General features: G+C 46.2%; 1 protein-coding gene and 1 pseudogene across 1 annotated transcript; one reads left to right on the plus strand and one right to left on the minus strand.

The window, feature by feature from the left end:
* Window positions 1-2658: 2658 nt before the first annotated feature.
* Window positions 2659-3053, minus strand: LOC103585229 (phosphatidylinositol N-acetylglucosaminyltransferase subunit Y-like). Its single transcript, XM_008566142.1, has one exon. The coding sequence runs from the start codon at window positions 2919-2921 to the stop codon at window positions 2706-2708; it is 216 nt and encodes a 71-aa protein (XP_008564364.1). The 5' UTR covers window positions 2922-3053; the 3' UTR covers window positions 2659-2705.
* A 1669-nt stretch (window positions 3054-4722) lies between these two features.
* On the plus strand, window positions 4723-5203 carry LOC103585281 (annotated as a pseudogene).
* Window positions 5204-19872: the final 14669 nt, after the last annotated feature.

Genomic DNA, 19872 nt, shown 5'->3' on the forward strand with positions numbered 1-19872 from the left:
TTGCCTCATGTGTTTTGAAATTCTGTTTTGCATGTGTGCACATTTAAGTTTGTTATATTCTTGATGAGTTGACTCTTTTCATCATTGTAGTGTATCCCTGGTAATTTTCTTTGCTTTAATGTCTACTTTGTTTGATGTTAATATAGTCACCCTGGCTTTCTTTTGGTTAGTGTTTTCATGGTATATCTTTTTCAGTCATTTTACTTTTAATGTATGCATATAATATTTAAGGTGATTTTCTTTTGTACAAGACATAGTTGGGTCATACATTTTTATCCTTTCTGACATCTGTGTCTTAATTGGTGTGCTTAGATTATTTATATTAAATGTAATTATTGAAATGTTTATATTCAGGCCCTCTCTTTTATTATTTGTTTTTTTTCTTTGTTTCTCCTTTCCTGACTTCTTCTGAGTTCTTTGAACATTCTTTGTGTGTGTGTTTTATTTTACTTATTTCGTTGTTACTATTTATCTTTGTCTAGTTTTTAGTCATTGCTCAAGGGATTAAAATAGATGTCCTTAACTTTTTGCTCAGAAATAACAAGAAATAATATATTATCATTTAAGCAGAATGTAGAAATCTAACTATATTGTTTCCTTCTGGCTTCCATGGCTTCTGCTGCAAAGTTCACAGTCAATTGATTCATTGTTCCCCTAAAAGTAATGTGTTATTTTTTTCCTGGATGCTCTCAATTTTTTGTTTTTAGTTTTAGTAGTTTGATTATAATGTGTCTGGGCATGGATTTCTTTGGATTTATCTAACTTGGGGTTTGCAGAGCTTCTTGAAACTGTTATTTTGTTTTTCCCCAGATTTGGGAAATTTTCTTCTCTTATTCCTTCAAGCATGTTTTCCACAGTACACTGCCTCCTCTCTCTGACATAATTAGGTCTTTCTTATGGTCCCACAAATCCCTGAGGTTCTATTCATTTTTTTCAATCTTTTTCCTTCTGTGTTTGCCGGAGACCAGCTCTGCAGGATTTGTTGGACCTGAACCAGGCGGTGTGGCGTCGGCGAGGAAAGAGATGGACCACAGATGTCTAGTGCAAGTGTGGACAACAACCACAAGAATCTTGCTTTATTTATATTTTTAACTTAACTTTTTACATGATGATTTCTCTTTAAATCAAAACATTTATTATTTTATCTATATAGAAAAAGAAAAATCAGAATGTTCCCAAGCACTCATGCTGTGATAAAAGCACCCTCTCATGCATCAATAGTTCACCCCAAAGCCTGTGGCTTGTGGCCAGGAAACTATACAATAGCAGCATGCTTGGCATTAAAGAGCGTCAGGCTTCTAGTTTAAACTATAATTCTTAACCTTCTTAACTTACAATTTAACCCTTTTTAAATCTTACTTGTACTTACTACTCTTAATTTTAATAACATTGATTAGTTAAGGTTAACAATTTAATATGTACTTACTACTCTTAATTTTAATAACATTGATTAGTTATGGTTAATAATTTAATATTGCTTATACCCTATATTGATCATTTTAATTTGTAATCAAAATCACAATGTTTATACCTTTTATTTCCCTGCCAATAGACTCTGGGAACAGCACAGGGGACAAAGTAAAAAGTTAAATGATCCTACTCAAACTAACAAAAACACATTAGATCATTCTTATTATTACTAGGGAAACAACATATTCTTGGTAAGTCAAGTGAAACTGTGGGAATGTGGAAGACAAAGAAATCTGTAACTGGTTAATGATCAAATAATTGTAAACTCCATAGCACTCGGACCCACCACCTCCCTGGGGGATGTGGATAGAAATCCAACATAATAATTTCATTCCACACATACAAGAGCCTGACCACAGCCACAATGGGTTAATGCACATATCACTAACAAGGAAGATTAATAACAAAATTAAATGGAGCCAACCCATACCAGGAACATGCATCAAAAACACCTTTAGTACTAACAATGCCTTTTAAATAAACCAATTAATTTTTATGTATTTTAACATGTCCTTTGAGAAACTCCAGGGAATTTCCCAAAGCCATACTAAGACAAAAGGTTAGGCTGCTTAATTCTGGGAAGCCTTGTCAAGCAACCAAAGGTGAACAAACAAGAACTTCCATGGAGCCATCCCACACACATGGAACCCCTTTGTAGTCTGCAGAACAAGGGGTATCACTCAGGCTCCCATGCCATTCCCTATGGCAGGATGGCTCATGGCATGTGTTGTTTATTTTTGTGTTTTTTTTAAGTACACGAAATTTCCATTTTATTATATGGTTTTATATCACATTAGTCCACATGTATCTCTCTACAACTATACCAACATAGCTCCTTTGGAATTGTTTTAGTCATCCCTAACATCTGACTTTATGAAAGGACCTTTGAGGCTAAACAAATAAAATTCCAAATGACTTTTAGATGAATGGAATAAGAATAGTGATCACATGATGATTTGGGGTGTTAATTCTTGGAGAAGACACTTTGTTGAAATATTTCTTCTGATACATCAGTTACAAGTCAGAACTTTCAAAAAACAAGGGCAGAATAAGAGTACAATAAAAGAATTTTCTGCAGGTTAAACTTCCCATAGTCCTAAGTCTGGCATAAGCAAGGCAAAGCAGCTTTCCTGCAAACTAAATGGGTCTTTAGTATTTCCATGTAGTTGAGCTTTCAGAGATAGATGCCCAAGACATATATCATTAATACACGTATGGTCTTGGCTCTGGTTGCATTAATTATGCCTGAAGAGTTTAATACCCATCCAAGTCCAAAGGTGGAAGAACACATACACTGGCACAGCAATTGGCAAGAGCAGACTGTAAAAGCAAAGGCTGATTGTGCTAATACAGCTCTGTGGGAAGTTTTTTTCCACAGAGGCTGAGTACAACAGTCCTGCTAAAGAGACCAGTAGAATAACAATAGTCAACGTAGGAAGAGACAGAAACATTCTTCTCCCTCGCTTATTATCCACCACCCTATTTTAAAAGGTATATGGTATTAAGAAAGTCTAAACTTCCGGTCAAGATAGCGGAATAGATGGTCCCCAGTATCACTCTCTCCCACAAATCAACCAATTTACAACTATAAAAAAGCAACAACAGCCAAGTTGGGGCTGCTAGAGCTCAGGGGAAGAGGAGGAGACACCTACGGGGTGCATGAAGGTGCGAGAAGCCACGATGAGAGGAAGAAAAAACTGCTCTGACCCTTTCAAGCCCCAGTCACTTCCAGGCTGGAGCTACTGAGTGCATGGAGCAGGAGCTGGCAAAAGCCATAGCTGTGCCCTTTGGGCGAAATTACTTGGAGACAGCAAGAGACTTCTTGTGGCCCCCAGGCCAGCAAGACCACTAACAGGTTTCCTGTGGACCCACATAGGAATGAGGAGCCACAACAACTGAAGAAAAAATGAGCCACTCAGAGGCTGGTGAGTCATTGCAAGGGACCTGTGCACAGCCCATGCCATGTGAAGTGTTTGCAGCACGGGCAGTGGGGGAGATGTGCCCACCAGGGGAACACTGGGACACAGCAAGGACAGCTGATCTGCCCCCCAGTCAGCATAGGACCACTTAGACGAGACTGGTAAGGAATGTAGAATTGCATGGGGTGCAGTTTGATGAAAGGACTAAAGCCCAGACCAGAGTTTCTATACAACCCAGGTGCACCAGATTTCACTAGACCCGGAAGCACCTATAAAGTCAACCATTAAAACCTGAGCTGCACAAAAAGCCTTCCCTAGGGAATCAGCAGCAAAACAGCAATTTAGCTAAGCCACAGAGCTCAAGTACTAGTCCCCACAGGAAGTTCCCCCATTTTAGAAGTAAGCAAAGGACAACAAATTAGTTCCAGTGCAGAGGTTAGGTGGTGGGAAGAGCAAATAATCCAACACAGAACTGAAAGAAAAAACAAAGTACCCACAACCAGAGACAAAGTTTGATATTAACTAGTAAAGGTCTCATTTCACCAAAGAATGCCTATAACACCTAGAAGGACTGGATGTCCCCTGGGCTACCAAGCCAGAAAGGGCTTGGGCCGGGGGCCTTAGCAATGCCCCCCGACATCTGCAACTAGTTCTGAGGGTGGGGGATGAGGGCCTTGCCCACACACCCCTAACATGTGCAATTACCCCAGCAATGGCCACCAAGCCACTGCAGAAAGTGCCCTGGGCTTTCCCAAGCCGGGGCAGTAGGGAGCCTCAGGCCCTAGCCACACCCCCCAACACACACAGTCAGCCCAGTGGTGACCACCAAGCTGACTCAGGAAGAGCCCTAGGCTCTCCTGAGCCAGGGCAGTGGGGGGACAAGAGCCTCAGCCATGCCTCCCCAACACCCGCAACCAGCCCAGCAATGACCACTGAGCTGCTGCAGAAAGCACCCCAGGCTCTCCTGAGCCAGGGTAGTGGTGGGTCTTGGGCCTTGGCAATACCCCACAGACACCAAAATCCAGCCCAGCAATGACCACCAAGCTGCAGCAAGGAGGGACCCAGATTCCTGTGGCTTTTGCCATGCCCCCCTGACATCTGCACCCAGCCTGGCAATAACCAAGCCACCACTGGAGGCCCCCCGGTCTCTCCTGTGGAAATGAGGGGGGTGCCACAGGCCTCAATCCCGCCCCTTCTCCTTCTTCCTTCTTCCATCACATTTCTTTCCCCTTTCCCCTCTCCCCCTCCCTCCCAACGGCTTTGCAACACATCCTAAATGTGAAAGAATAATATTAATTTTCTCTTCCAGTCCCAGGCACTTCGGCAGCCATGGGTTACTATGCAGACATGGCCAAGTCCAAGAACCACACCACACACAACCAATCCCAGAAATGGCACAGAAATGGCATTAAGAAAGCTCAATCACAAAGATATGAATCCCTTAAGGGGGTAGACCCCAAGTTCCTGAGGAACATGTGCTTTGCCAAGAAGCACAAGAAGGGCATGAAGAAAATGCAGGCCAACAATGCCAAGGCCATGAGTGGACGTGCTGAGGCTATTAAGGCCCTTGTAAAGCCCAAGGAGGTCAAGCCCAGGATCCCAAAGGGCGCCAGCCATAAGCTTGATCAACTTGCCTACACTGCCCAACCCAAGCTTGGGAAGCGTGCTTGTGCCCACATTGTCAAGGGTCTCAGGCTCTGTTGGCCAAAGGCCAAGGCCAAGGCTCAAACCAAGGCCCAGGATGTGGCTTCAGCTGCAGCAGCTCTAGGTCAGGCTCAAAAGGTGCCCAGGCCCCCACAAAGGCTCTGGAGTAGAGGCCTCTGTCTGCCAATGTGAGGACAGAAGGACTGGTGTGACCCCTGGGCTGTTGTCTGCATGGGGCTGGTGTCCTCCTGTGTTTGTATGAATAAACCCAAGGCAGGAAAAAAAAATTACATTTTCTTAAAAAAAAAAAAAAAAAGAAAGTCGTTTGTTTTTATTAAAATTATGATGTAGCCCTGTTCCATTTCTTCTTCTTGCTTTGATAATTCATCCTAGCTGCCTGTGATGTCATATTAGGAATCCTGTGTTTGTATGAATAAACCCAAGGCAGGAAAAAAAAATTACATTTTCTTAAAAAAAAAAAAAAAAAGAAAGTCGTTTGTTTTTATTAAAATTATGATGTAGCCCTGTTCCATTTCTTCTTCTTGCTTTGATAATTCATCCTAGCTGCCTGTGATGTCATATTAGGAATCCCACCAATGATTGGATAGGCTATTCCCAACTCTTCAATTCATTTGTCAATGCTTCATATCTGAGAGGCTTCTTGGAGAATGGGCACACCAGGAACTCCAGCAGCACCAGTTGAAGGTACAGGGCGGCTCCTCTGCCCTCTTGCTCCGGCCTGCCACAGGCTGCGACCCCTACAAATGCAGGCACCGACGGGCAACCGCAGATGGTGGCACAAATGTCCCCTACAGCACAGAGGCAAGCCTGCTGAAAGCTCGGCTCAGTGTGGTCTCGTAGCCAATGCCTCACTACACCCTCTGCCAGTGGGACACACTTCTACCCGCCCGCTTGTAGACTGTGTTGTTTAGATACTTTTTTTTTTGTCTTTTTTCGTGTCCGGCAACAGATCGCAACCCTCAGTGTCGCCCCCATACCGGACCAGGACCGGCAATGGGATCGCAGCCCTCGGTGTTGCCCCCGCGCCTCGCTCAGCCAGTGAGCAGGAACCGGTCCGCATGTGGGATCCGAACCCTCGGCGGGAGCGCCACCGCACTCCCAAGCGGCGCACTGTAGCAGTGCGCCACCGGGCCAGCCCATTGTTTAGATACTTTTAATCAATCTATCTTCAAGTGCATTGATTCTTTTTCTGTCATCTCCATTCTGCCTTACTGAGCACATCCAGTCAGTTTTTAAACTTTTGGTTAATGTGTTTTTCAGTTGTAAAATTTCCATTTCATTCTTCTTCATACCTTTTCTGAGACTTGGTATCTTTCATAGATAGAAAGTCTTCAAGAGGGTCCATCCTAACTTTTGGAGAACTTATATAATAGCTGCTTTAAAATCTTGGTTAGATCATTTCATCATCGTGTCATCTCAGCATTGGCTGCGTTGAGATTTTCCTGGTTCTTTTCTTTCTTTTTTTTTTCCTTTTTGTCTTTTTTACTGACCGGCAACGGGATCGCAACCCTCGGTGTTGCGCCCGCACCGCGCTCAGCCAGTGAGCGGGAACCGGTCTCCACATGGGATCTGAACCCTCGGCAGAAGCGCCGCCGTGCTCCCAAGCGGCGCACTCTCCAGTGCGCCACCAGGCCAGCCCGACTGTTTTTTTTTTTTTTTTTAATAATGTAAACTTTTATTTTAAAATATGGAACACTTCACAAATTTGTGTGTCATCCTTGCCCAGGAGCCTCGATGATCTCTGTATTGTTCCAATTTTAGTATGTGTGCTGCCGAAGGGAGCACCTCGTTCTTCATAGGCCAAATATCCTGAATATTTTGAACATTATGAGACTGGAGTTTTTTTGAATTTCATGGAGAGTTTCTTTTTAAGCAAGCAATTGCCTGGGTTGAGTTCAGACCACAAATTCTGACAAACCCTCTATAGATTGTGGTTTCAATGTCTGTTTGGTTTTCAAAGCCTTTCTTAGGCTGAGATGGTCAGTCCTGCATGTGTGTCACCCAGTGGCCATTCTGGGACCTGGGCCATGGTATGTTTCTTAGTTCAGTTCTCAAAGTTTATGGTACACTACTTAGGGTCAGATCTATGTATGCGATGCTCAGGGATGAGGCTAGGCATTCACAATTTTATGAATTCACTGTCCTGAGCTCCTCCACCACCATCTCCCTGGTACTTTCTATTTCCCTGAGGCTCTCCATTTTGGTTTTCCAGCCAGAAATCGGGGGCTCTATTTACCCCTCTCTGACACACATTTCCCACAACTACTGCACCTGCATCTGGGGCCAATTGGTTGGAGGACAGAGAGAAAAAAGTATCAGAGGTTTACTCACACTTTTGGGACAACTGCTCCTCTGATCAGAAAGAAGCTGTCCCTCCCTTATGGTTTTGTGTGTCTGCTGCCTCTCAGAAGGCCCCTTCCAACTTCTTCAGCCTGAAATAGAGGCTTTTCCTGGAGGAAAAGCTCACTTCTGGATTTTTGACTGCCTGAGTCAAGGCTGGGGGATACCATGTGGCAAAAAAAAAAAAAAAAAAGGAGGTAAACTCACTGTCAGAGGCACTCCATATTCTGGTTTCTTCCCCAATCTGGCTGCTACTATTTGCTTTTCAGAGTTCTTGCGTAACTGCTCTATGCATTCTGTCCAGGTTCTAAGGCTACCTGATGTTACTTGGTACCAGTGTAACCAGGCTGAACAGAAGTGACTCCATTTTGTTAAACTTCTAAATTAAAAAGTTTTTTTTTTTTACTCTTGTAACCTGAACTGCATAGCTTGCACCTGGACATTAGAATACAATGATTCTTTTTCACATGATTGCTAGAACATAATGACTTTTGCTCACACTGTACACAGAATAGTTACAGAAGAAATTATTAACCCAGGTGGCCGTTCTTTACTAGCTTACTAACTAGATCTTTTTGAGGTTAACAGGAACTGAATCTGTGACTTGACTTCATGGAGGATGGTCACCATGGATCAGCTCCCACCTGAGAAGTTCTTTGACGTTTATCTGCAATTTTCCTGCACATCCCTGCTTAGGTCACCATGAATCAGCTCCCTACCACCTGTCGCTATAAAACCCTTTGGCAAGTCTGGGAAAAGAGGAGATGGTCTTTGAGACAGGAGACCACCATTTCCCCAGGCTGCCGGCTTCCTGATTAAAGGTTACCTTTCCTTACACCAACACTTGTCTCCAGATTATTGGCTATTGAGTGGTGAGCAAACAGACCTTTGGGGTTTTGGTAACACCAGAACTTGAAAGTTTTTCTTGAGAGTTCCAGTTAATAAAGGAATAATAGACTTAGCATTTTTTACATTGCTTTAACATCAACAAATCTTATCACTAGAAGCAGGACAACAAAACATCATGTGCCTCCTGATTAGATGTAATAAAAGTACACATGAATGAGTCTTGCTTGAAACAATTGAACCTGAATTTAATTAAGCCTTTAGCACTACATACCAGTTTGTAGGGAATGTGAAGGCCTGAGAACAAGCAAAGTGCCATAGCAAGAACCATCAGCCAAATCCAGGTTAGGAGACGCTCTGCAGTACAAATGACCTGGTTTCTCCAACAAATAAATGGCACTGAAAAGAAGAGGAAACTATTACAGAAGAAAGAGACTTTGGAGACATAACAAATAGAAGGGATAAATATTAGTACTCATGGGATTCTTGAGAAAATTCAATGAGATAAGAATGCTTGATAAAGTGTTTAACACAGTGCTTGGCAAGTGGTAAATAAAAACGATTACTACTTTATGTCACTTCTCAGAGTCTTAGTCTTCTCTTCACTTGTAAAACACAGGAGATGACAGCCTCCCTCTCAAGGCAGCTTAAGGATCAAAGAATTCAGCTGTTTTAGGCCTCCTTCCCTCTGAACCTGGGCAGGAAAGCGGCACCCTGCAATGTCTGGTGCAGTGTGTACAGTTGGCCAGTAGATGGCAGCTCAGGCCAGTCTATCTGGAGCCCTGGGACCGTGCGGTTTTTGCTGTGACAAGCTGGATTCTACCTGACCACCCATCAGCCAGCGTTTCCCTTCTCTTCCCAGGTAGGAGGCATAAAGCTGAAGGAAGAGAATCGCTGGAGCTTTTTAGATGTAATAAGGGTTAGCAGTTTGCTGAGAATTCATCACCTGCTGGGCAGAGGGATATTCCTTAGACGCAGTTAGACCAGGGTTTGACAGACAGGGTTTGACAGCCTGGTTGGCTGTGCCTGGACCCTACTTCTCATCCTCACAGTCTCATCTCTCAGTGCCCCTGGCCCCTGGATCCTGGATCACCTGTGTGCAGGTCCAACCTGGTTCAGCTTCTCTTCCTCACCAGACTGGGGGTAATTTACACCTGTGCACACACACATACCTGGTGTAAGATGTCCCAAAGGGAAAGTTTGTTGAATGAGTAAATAAGTAAACGCATTATGGATATTTGATGACATATCCTTCCTCCCCAGTACACCAGCAGACTGTAGGACATGGTATATCCATTTTGTTTTAGTCTCTCAGCCTAGGAGGTAGCCTAGGTTAATACTGCATCACCTGGAACTGGATTGCTTAGGTTCAAACCTCAGTTCCTTCATTTGCTAGCTGCAGGTTCTTGGACAAGTGCCTTACTTTCCCCACCTGAAAACTGGAGATACCAACAGTATCTCTCTTGTTGTAGTGTGGTGAGGACTAAATGAGCAAATGCATTTAAACTCTTACAAAAGTACCTGGCACCCAGTACAAGTAGGTACCCAGTACATGTTAAATGCCTTTTGAAATTTGTCTTGCTCTGAGAAAGATTTAATGTGCTTGCAAAATGCATTCTAGGAAGATATGTAAATTGCCTAGTGTGTTTGTCTGGTACAGGGATGGCTGTCAAGAAATAGCAGTTCCTTCTCCTTTTCCTTCTTGTTATTCTTGTTATTGCTATTATCATTGCTGATATTTTGAAGATGCCTAGTGTAAGTCTCCAAGCTCTGTGAGTCATGAGTGCTAATTTGTCCACCTTCCTCCAATCTCAGGCTCAGCAGTGGCCCCTGCAGTTGTCTGCCTGGTGCTTGGGACACCACATTCAGAACTGAAGGATCCTCTTCACAGTGGCCCAAGGATCCGAAGGTACTGAGGCAGAGCAGGAAGGGACCTCCAGAACTAATTTTCCTCCTTTTCCTTTCTGGTGTGTGTGTGTATGTTGCTTTTGGAGCATCTTCTGAGAGTCACTGCTCAACTTTGGGACTGTTATGCAGGTCAAAATGGTTCTTGTATGAAAGTCATCTGAACTCTACCAAGTGTAGGAGCAGGACAGGGAATTGCTATGGTCTTACATGATCTCACCTATATTTTTCTGCATGTCAGTCTGTAGAGAGGAGAAAGCATGACGGGCGACCACTAGGTGGTGTCATCAACGTGAAGAAATCATTAGTGTGGACGTGCCTCCATCACTCGCCCCATAGAGTGGAAGAGCAGATAAACATCTTTTGGAGAAAATCAGACTTCTCATTTAAATACATTCCAGCCATGTGGTAAGATTTTGGGTGGAAATGGAGACTGACCCACGAGAATGTGCACGAATGTGTAATAAAGTCAGGGAGGAGGACAAGTCAATTCTACCTGGTTGTCTGGCTTCTGCCCACCTGTCAAATCCTGACTCCTGAGGCCCCTTCTCTGCCTCACTCCTGAGATGTGCCCATTGCCTGCTGGATGCCTTGGTGCCTTCACCCCACCATGCCTTCCCCCTGGAATCATCCAGGGCAGAACCTGCTGGTAGCTTCTTTGGGCCCCACTGCCCTACACCTGCCTCCTCCTTTCACTGAGCTTTTCCACTCCAGGGGATGCAGATGTTTAGCAGTGAGTGGGAATTTCCTGGCTTGGTGTCGGTGGCAGGATTTTGGCTAGTTCCGTCCAGTCCCAACCAACACATGTGTAAGGGCTTTCTCTGCCCACAGCACCTACACCCCTTTGGGGCTTCAAGGCCCATCCTCTGCCTGAGGGTCTTGAGAATGTTCTAGAATGCTGAAAGTTTGTCCACACTGGGTAAGCAGTGTGGGTAGGACTGGCTACATAATTTGCACAGCCCAGTGGAAAATGAAAATACAGGATCACTTGTTCAAAAATTAAGATCTTTCAAGATGGTGACAGTGGGGCATTAAACCAAGAACAGAGTGTCCAAGCCCAGGGCCCTGTGTGGCTGCACAGGTCACATGCCCATGGAGCTGGCCCTGAGTCTGGAGCTGAGTTTCATAGTTTCAGGTGAAACTGTCTGTTGACGGGTGACCTGCTTGCTAGCTGCTTGAAAGGTGGCTGGCTATCCTTAGACTTTTCAGCGTATGAAGGCCTCCACATCAGAAACTCCCTTACTCCCTAGCTTTAGGGCATAAGATAAATCGCCTAAATCTTAGACTTGGTATACCTGAGTTCGAATTCTGATTCCATCTCTTCATAGCACAAATCATGAACATCTCCAGGCCTCATATAGCTCATCTGCAAAATAGGAGGTAATAACACCTACGATAAATATTGTCAGTTCAAATGAGATTAAATGTAGAAAGCATGGGTCTAGAGCCCACATCTACTGTGATGGTTAATTCCACATGTCAGCTTGATTAGATTAAGGAATATCTAGAAACCTTTTAAAGCTATCTTTTTATGTGTGTCCATGAATGTGTTTCCAGAAGAGATTAGCATGCAGGCCTGAGTGGACTGGATGGAAAAGATTGCTCTCAATATGGGCAGGCACCATTCAATCTGCGAGGGGCATTGAGAGAATGAAAATGGAGGGAAAGAAGGTGAATCACTCTCTGTATCGGCTGGAGCTGGATACACTCTTCTCTCTTGTCTGTGGACTTCAGACTCTTCAGCTTTTGGGTTTCAGGACTTACACCGAGGACACTAATCGACTTCCCTGGTTCTGAGGGCTTCAGACTTGGACTGAGCCACACTACTGGCATCCGGTTTGCAGATGGCCTGTGGTGGGACTGCTTGACCTTTACAATTGCATGAGCCAATTGCCCTAAAAAAATCCCCTCTCATGTATTTATATATATATCCTATTGGTTCTGTCTCTTTGGAGAACCCTGACTAATACACCTACCATGTCTACTGAACCACAATGCTTGTCTTCAGAAGCATCTGTTGGAACCACTTTCTTAGCACTTGGGCACTCCCTTCCTCCTGCCCCCCAAGCTAGCTGGAATGTCTGAGTTTCTAGCCCAAATCACAGGCTGATCACTCAGGAGCACATTAGGTGCCTTAGCCCTGGCAGGAGGTGGAGGCTGAGACTGTTCCTGCAGTTGCTGAATCATGGCTATGGGTGAGGATGACCTTAAGTCCCCTAGAACTTGTTTTTTGACCAAACTCATTTCACTCAAGTGTGGGCACCAGGGCATCTATCCACCCAGTTCACCTGCCAGGTTGGGAGCATTGCATTACTCAACCTTTCAGCCCCTCTGCCTGGACCCAGACACCTCCCCTCAGGGCCTGGACCTGACCCTTGGATGTTAATGGGGTTCTGTCCCCAGTAGCCCTGCACCATCCAGTTTACACCCCCTATACTCTGTGGTGATAGAGCCCCTGGCTGCTTTGCTCTGCTTCTGCTATAAAATTGGCAACTCCCATCCTATTGACTGAGCTCAAGCTGATGATGCCTCTTGACTCCAGAAACTGGGCCTCTGGCCACCTCTCCCAGACTTCTGGGTTCCACCAATCCTGGATGCTGAGACTTCTGGAGAAGGGACACAGAGTGCATGGTCCTTGGTATCAGAGTCTGTTTTCTGAATTTTTCTAGACTCTCTGATCGGGTGGCGATCTTTATAAACAAAGGGTCCTGTCTTACATCTTTAGGTCTTCTAAGGCTGCTTGGGTAGTACCTTACAAACCCTAAGTGCTCATTAAATGGTTGTTGGTTAATTACGATTCCTCCTCCAGGCCTTGTCAAGGGCCTGGCTATGGCATTCATTCATGCAATCAATCATTCTCCTTCCTCCCACCCATTCATCCATTCACCCACCCACCCACCCACTCAGTCAAATAATAGATATCTGTATATGAAAGAATGGCTTCAATTCCTCCATTCCCATATCACAAATTGTTACCCTGTCTAAGAACTTAAATATTCATAAGAAGGAATTTCAAAGTTTCTGTTGGGTTTTGGCCCAGTAAGGGGTGCATTTCATATGTCTGGTAGTCTTGGGAGTGGGCATTATTTTGAAAGCTCTACATGCAATGTCTGCTCCAATACTGACTTCCCAGTGGGCAGGATGGGCTTGCAGATTACAGGGCAGGTAGGAAAACGTTTCTGTTCTTCCTGATGGTGTCAAGACTGTATTGTCCCCGAGAATTGATACTTGTCCTTGCAGAGTATGTGTGTGTAACTCCACAAATACGTTTTGGATTCTTGAAAGGATAAAGAATGTATTGGCCACTCCTACCGACCACGAATCCTTGGAAAATAACTGCTCTGGGGGCGTGGACTAGAGCCCACCCTGGGGTTATCACAGACATTAATTCAGCCTTGAGAAATAACTGCTGGATTGCCTGACGGGGGCAGGGGTGGGCCCTCAGGTAGGGATGGAGTTTCTCGAGGGGTAGAGAGAGATTTCTAGAGTGGAGTTTGGAAGGAGAGACTCCCACAAAGATGCCAGCATGAGGCGTGAGAAGGAGGTCAGGGTGGGATTTGACCAAGCGGAGAGCCCTTGTAAAGGGTTTAACTTCTTAGATACTTCTCTGGATATAGGAAAAGACATATTAATACTCATGTTTAAAGTCTTTTTCCTCACAGGTTGTAATTTTCTTTTCTTTTTTTTTTTTTTTTTTTTTAAGATGACCGGTAAGGGGATCCCAACCCTTGACTTGGTGTTGTCAGCACCACGCTCAGCCAGTGAGCGAACCGGCCATCCCTATATGGGATCCGAACCCGGGGCCTTGGTGTTATCAGCACCGCACTCTCCCGAGTGAGCCATGTGCCGGCCCATTTTCTCCTTGGCCTCCAACGGATCAGGAAAGTCCGAATCGCCCATACAGCTTTGTGCGCGGGGGTCACAGAGGGACGCGAGGCCCTGGGCGCGCTGTAAGGAGTGGCCCTTGTTCTCCGGGCAGCTGCCGCAGCTGTGCTGGGAGGGCAGCGGAGGGGGCGGAGCGCCAGCGCGGAGGGGGCGTGGCCTCCGCTAGGAAGGGGACAGGAGACAACCCCCTTTTCTCAAATACCTCAGAGTGGGCCCTTAAAGCAAGGGAAAGCTGACTTTAGGGTGATCCACGGCTGAGCCCCTGTTCTGGGCCCTGGGGACGCATAAAAGATTAGACAGAGCCTCGGCGGGCCTCGAGGAGCTCACATCCAAGAGTAACCAGTCTTGAAAGGTGCCTGGCACACGGCACATGCTCAGTGTGCGCCTTCTGAGAGGGTGACGTGCCGCGGGACGGCCTGGGGAGCTTATTTCAGCGGGGCTTGAAGAAGCAGCAAAGTGTGTAAAGGCCCCCAGGTGCGAGAGTCTGTGGGCACACCTGCGGGCTGGTGCACATCCCCACACAGCTGACTGCAGCACGTGTGGGGAAGAAAAAGGGAGCAGAGGAGGTGCATCTTCTCCATTGGCTGGAAATGGCAGGTTTCGCTGACAAAGGGCCTCTATGTGCCGAGCAAAGTCGCTTGCTTATTCTGCACACAGTATACAGGATAGTGTAGTCAGCTGGGGTTCTCAAAGCATCCCCTGAGAACCTGTTAGAAATGCAACTTATGGGGCCGACACCCCAGACCTACTGATTCAGAAGGTCTAAGGTGGGGCCCAGTGGTCTATGTTTTAATAAGCCCCCAGTGATTCTGATGCAGGCCAAAGTTTGAGCACCCCTGGTGTAGTGGAAAGCATAATAGACTTTGAAGGAAGGTGGAGAGGGAGGGGTCAGGGGCACCACTTACATTGGATGACAGTGTACTGTGTTCTGAGCAAAGTGCCCCAGTGTGTGTCCTCTCCTGTAAGTGATCTAAGCAGTAACCAGGAGGGGTCTGTTTCACTGTACCCTAATTACTGATGGAAGTACCCCAGGCTTAGAGGGTAAAACGACTTGCTGAAGATCACACAGTAAGCGCTGGAGCCAACTTCTGCACCCAATTTGGCTTGATTCCAAAAGCAGGGTTTTTCCTACTACTGCTGGTGCCTCCTGGCACCACTGAAGTGTGATGGCCTGAGCAGCAAGCAGTGCTTGGAGAGCCCACAGTAAGCTTGGGTAGAAGGAAGGGGTCTGAAGCTTGAAGCTCCTTCCCTGAGGGCCTGGTGGTGGGCCAGTCCTGAGGCTAACAGGAGAGAGATGAAGCCTTCCGCACTTATTCCTGTGCTCAAAGGACAATTATTTAGATTTTCATAAGGTTTGCCATTCACACTGGGGAGCTGGGCTTAGTAAGTATACTTTTCCAAGAGACCAGCTGTCCTCCCTGACTCTTAGGGTGAAAACTTACCTCCATGCTATGATTATAATAACCTTAGATTAACAACAACAACAACATTAAGAACACACAGAGGGGGAAAACCCAATGCTAAAGGAATTTTCTTTCTTTTTCCCTAAGTTGTGTTATGTAGTTATGTGGTTATCATTATTCATATGATGAATATGCATTTGTTTATTTTTCAAGTGCAACCAGTCATGCCCTTTGTGGAAGGCAGTGGCAGAGTGGACAGCCTAGTGTGGACAACCCAGTGGTGGAGCACAGGCTCTCGCTCAGGGCAGTGTCGGCTCTCCTGCTCCCTGCAGTCTGTCTCTGAGGCTGGGAGGACAGCAGCCAGGACAGGACTTGGCAGTGGGGAGCCCTGCAGCACTAGCTGATGTCAGAGGTGCTTTGATATTTATCTCATCCAGTTGCAGGATAAGCCTCAGGGTCTTCATGACCCTCTGGAAACCTCTCTCCAGGACAGCTGTGCCCTGGAAGGCTTAAGGACTTTTGAGCCTAGGAGTGAGTCTTCTTTCAGGTTGTCCTGATAACAGTCAGCATCAAGAAGTGCAAACTAGAGGAGGAGCCTGGGGCTGGATAGGCAAGAAAAGCCACTATCTCCAAACAAAGGCCAGCAAACACCTTTAAACACAAAATATTCTTTTATTTGTCAACGAAGGCTACACGGGATCACTTCTGGTTTTGTTTTTATGTTTTTTTTTTTTTTTCTAGAAGGTATCTACATCTGCATTTATTTACAGCCTTGTTGGTATTTACACAGTCAAGAATACAGTGTTAGAAACACAAAAGTGTTGAGAAAAAAACTTCTCAAAATTAGTTCCAGACTTCAGGAAAACTATTTCCACATGGTAAGGCCAGAGTCTCCAGTGTTGGTCGTCCAGAGGCAGCTTGGTACAAAGTCCTTTTCCCAAAGCTGCGGGTTCAGAAGTCCTCAGAACAACAGGCAGATTTAGAAAAGTAGGATTCTGGCGTTGGGTGAATCCAGGGCTGCTGGGGTACCGCTAGACACCTGCTACTCAGCTCTGCCAGGAGAGCTGAGCCTGCTCGAGGGTTCGTCCTCCCTTGGCAGTTTGCCCTCAGAATAAATCACATTTTCTTGGGGACCAGAAGGTCACCCAGTATCGTGCCTTTGGCATTCCAGAGGGGGCAAGAAACACAACAGTGGCTGTCACCCAGGCCTCCCCCACTCTTATCGTCCACATTCATAATGAAACCTAAGAGCTCACCACGGTCTGGGGCAGTCAAGTACACAAGGCTGGTATTTGAGAATGTAAAGGTTGGAGAGGATAAAGTTTCTCTATCACCTGAGCAATGAGTCTTTAAAATGAGTGAGTTTGCTGTTTTTGGAAGGTTAAATGAAAGGGCCTTGAACTACAGAGTTCTTTTTTTAATCCCCTACCTTTCAATAAAATATAAACAAGTGTATAAACCTAGCTGGGAATTATGTGCCTTCACTGGAGGGCTTTTAGTCCTAATGAGGATCCCAAGGAAAAGGAGAGATTGGGGTCTTTCTGGGACCCCTGACTAGGACCATGAGCCACCTCCAGGGCTTCATGGCTGCTGTGAAGAATGGAGAATAGACTCGACTTTGAGCACTGGGGTGATGGAATCGGAAGCCTGGGGCCCTGCTGAGAGCTAGCTCATTCCTCCAGGGCACAAAGCTCATGTCACTGCCCTCACCTCGTGGGACCGCAAATACAGGCTGCAAGTGGTAAAACTGTACTCTAAGATTTCACATCGAAAGCCTTGTCTTTGTATAATAGAGATCCCTGCCATCTGTAAGGGTGATACTTAAAAGTCACAGATGAACAGGTCCTTTATTTTTAAGTTCTGTGTCTGTAAAACACTGCCCAGTTTTACTCACCTGCCTAGCCTCGCTGTCGTTTTCTGCTGCCAGCCCCACCCCATCCTAATGACTGAGAGCACACCTCCCTGCCACACTCAACCCCCAGCCAGTTTCTAAGGGACTGTTTCAAATCCTCCATCCCTAAGTAGAAATCAGGCCCTGGTGTGGTCTTCGGGTTAATTCTCAGCCAGCAATTCTGAGACAAGTGTCAGAGGCTGACAAGAGTGTAATTTACCATGGAGTTCCTTCCCTTTCCTCCTGTTGTCACAGCTTTGTCCTCCAGCCATGTCTGTTTGAGGGTGGGTAAAAAGGAAATCTCATCCTATAAAAAACAGAGTTGGGGAACCAGTGAAGTCCTATAAGGTAGTGGCAGAGGGGCTGAGGACAAGAACCTGATTGGCAGCTGTGGAGGGTAGGGAAGGCAGGAACTGTTTTAAAATGAATCTTCTTCTAGGGTCAGAAGCCACCATCCTGCAGAATCATGATCCTGGACCAGTGAGAGAGGGCTGGTCATTCTGACAAGTGAACAGATTTTGGTTGGTTAGTGCCAAAAGGGCAGGTGTCATTGAGGATGAAATTTGACACTTGTAGCCATTAAGTAGACACAGGGAACTCTGGCTTACACCTTCAAACTCACCTTTGCCATGGGATTGTGACGGCTGGTCTCAGCAGGAGGACAGACTGGGAGAGGAGGCACCGAGTCACCTGCCAGCCCAAATGGAAACCAACTCAGAAGGGCCAAGGCCAGAAGCATCAAGTCCACTACACAGTATCATTGTGAAGCTGAGGTGCAGCCTGCTGCCTGTACCACAGCTGAGACCCTTTCTTCAATGCCTGGGGATGCTTCAGCTTCTCCCCCCACAGAAGCTGGGCCTCCTTGGTGGTATGTAGCTCAGGAAAAGTATAAGATCATTCCTTTAAAGAAAAGGAATGCCCAATCATTCTCTGTGTTTTTGATCCTTCAAAGTCCGCACTATTCCTCTGGGGAGGGGGCATTGGAAGAGAGGAAGGGGGCTAGGGAGGTGTAGGGAAATCATTCCTTTGGACTACATGCTGTCTCTGACTTCCAAGTAGCTGTCCCTAGCAGGTCTTGACTGATGTCAGGCACCCAGGATGGGGCAGATCAACTAGGCCATGGGTAGAAAAGATTTGCCCAAAGCCCTCTTATATCAAGAGTATATTTTGAGAGGCATAAGTCTCTTCTGGATTAAAAAAGACCCAAAAAACTTGTGTTTTTCAGGCCAAAGTGTTTTGCATCCCATCCAAGAATGATCCTGCCAGATGGAAGCCCCCATTGCCAGCTCACGCCATGCATGTGTGCCTGAGGAGCACTGTATCTGCCTCAGCAGAGCTCTGAACCCAGAGGCAACGGGCAACCAGTGGACAGACAGGCCAAGTGTGACTTTTTTTTTGGAAACAGGAAGAGCACTTAGCGAAACACATCCTCTGATCCCAGTGGGATAACATAAGGCGAAATCTCCTTTCCCCGAGAAGCTGTGGATGCCTCCCTCTGCCAGGCAGAACCCAGACTACACTTTGCTCTGATTCTCATGCAGTAAGAGACCTTCTTGGTTTCATTAACTCGTGTAATATTCTGAAGACTCCGTGAGTAAGGCTATAAACGTGCCATGAGCTTATCAGTCCAACAGGGTTTCCATGGGGAATAGCTCAGACTCAGAATTCATTTTCCACACTTAATGTAAATGTAACCCATAAAAGCCCCATTTTCTAAGAAGCCCAGCTTAAAAGGAAGCATTTGGCTCCCCCTCCGGTCTCCCAGAGCCTCGTGTGAGTGCTAATGACAATGGGAATGGACTCCTTGAAAAAGGGGCACCTAGCTCTTGCCCTTCCTCCCCTCTCCCTCATTGCCTGCTGGCTGCTGCTTCTCCCTGGGCATGCCTCTTCCTGGTGACAAAGGCACAAAAACAAAGCCAGCCTGGCCTCCCAAACCCATGGGCACCAGCTTCGGGAACTGCCCTGATCCTGGGGGATTGTATGACACTGGCAGGCCATACCAAATTGTCTCTTCTTCCTTTTTCCTTATCTTTTTAGATAGCCCTGGCTGGGCTTCTCAAGAGGGGAAGCTGTTTTAGAAGAACCTCACACAAGGAATTTCCTGAAAGCTCATCCTGCTGCAACCCAGCTCTCCCACTAGCCTGCATACGGGAGGCAGAGGAGACTTCAGGAGCTGGTTAGAAGGATGCTTGGCTCACATCTTCCTCTCTTTGGCTGACTTTTTTCCTTTAAGCATCTTTCCAGAATTAAAGGCCACCAAGCACCTCTCTCCACGCTCCTACTTCTCAGTGGTGGCAGCTGAGCAGTGGAGGGAAGACACCCGAAGTCATGGGGAGAGGGCTTCACCTCGGAAGGCAGGCTGGTGCCCTTGCCACCATGCCATCCCTTTGCCACAGTGGCCTTCCCTTCCCTGGATGTGGCGCCCACATGGAGGGCTTGCTGTGCAGTGCTGGTTCTCAGATCTGGCTTTGGGAGAGAGGAGGAGATGAATAAGGAACATCGTGGAGGATCAACCAATCACAGACATCCTGAGTGCTTTCACCTCTTG

Source organism: Galeopterus variegatus, unplaced genomic scaffold (genome assembly GCF_000696425.1).
Source record: "Galeopterus variegatus unplaced genomic scaffold, G_variegatus-3.0.2 Scaffold15, whole genome shotgun sequence".
Classification (NCBI taxonomy): domain Eukaryota; kingdom Metazoa; phylum Chordata; class Mammalia; order Dermoptera; family Cynocephalidae; genus Galeopterus; species Galeopterus variegatus.

What these genes read in the sequence shown, in the direction of transcription:
- LOC103585229 (XM_008566142.1), bottom strand. Translation starts at nt 2,921, where the DNA reads ATGTTTCTGTCTCTTCCTACGTTGACTATTGTTATTCTACTGGTCTCT.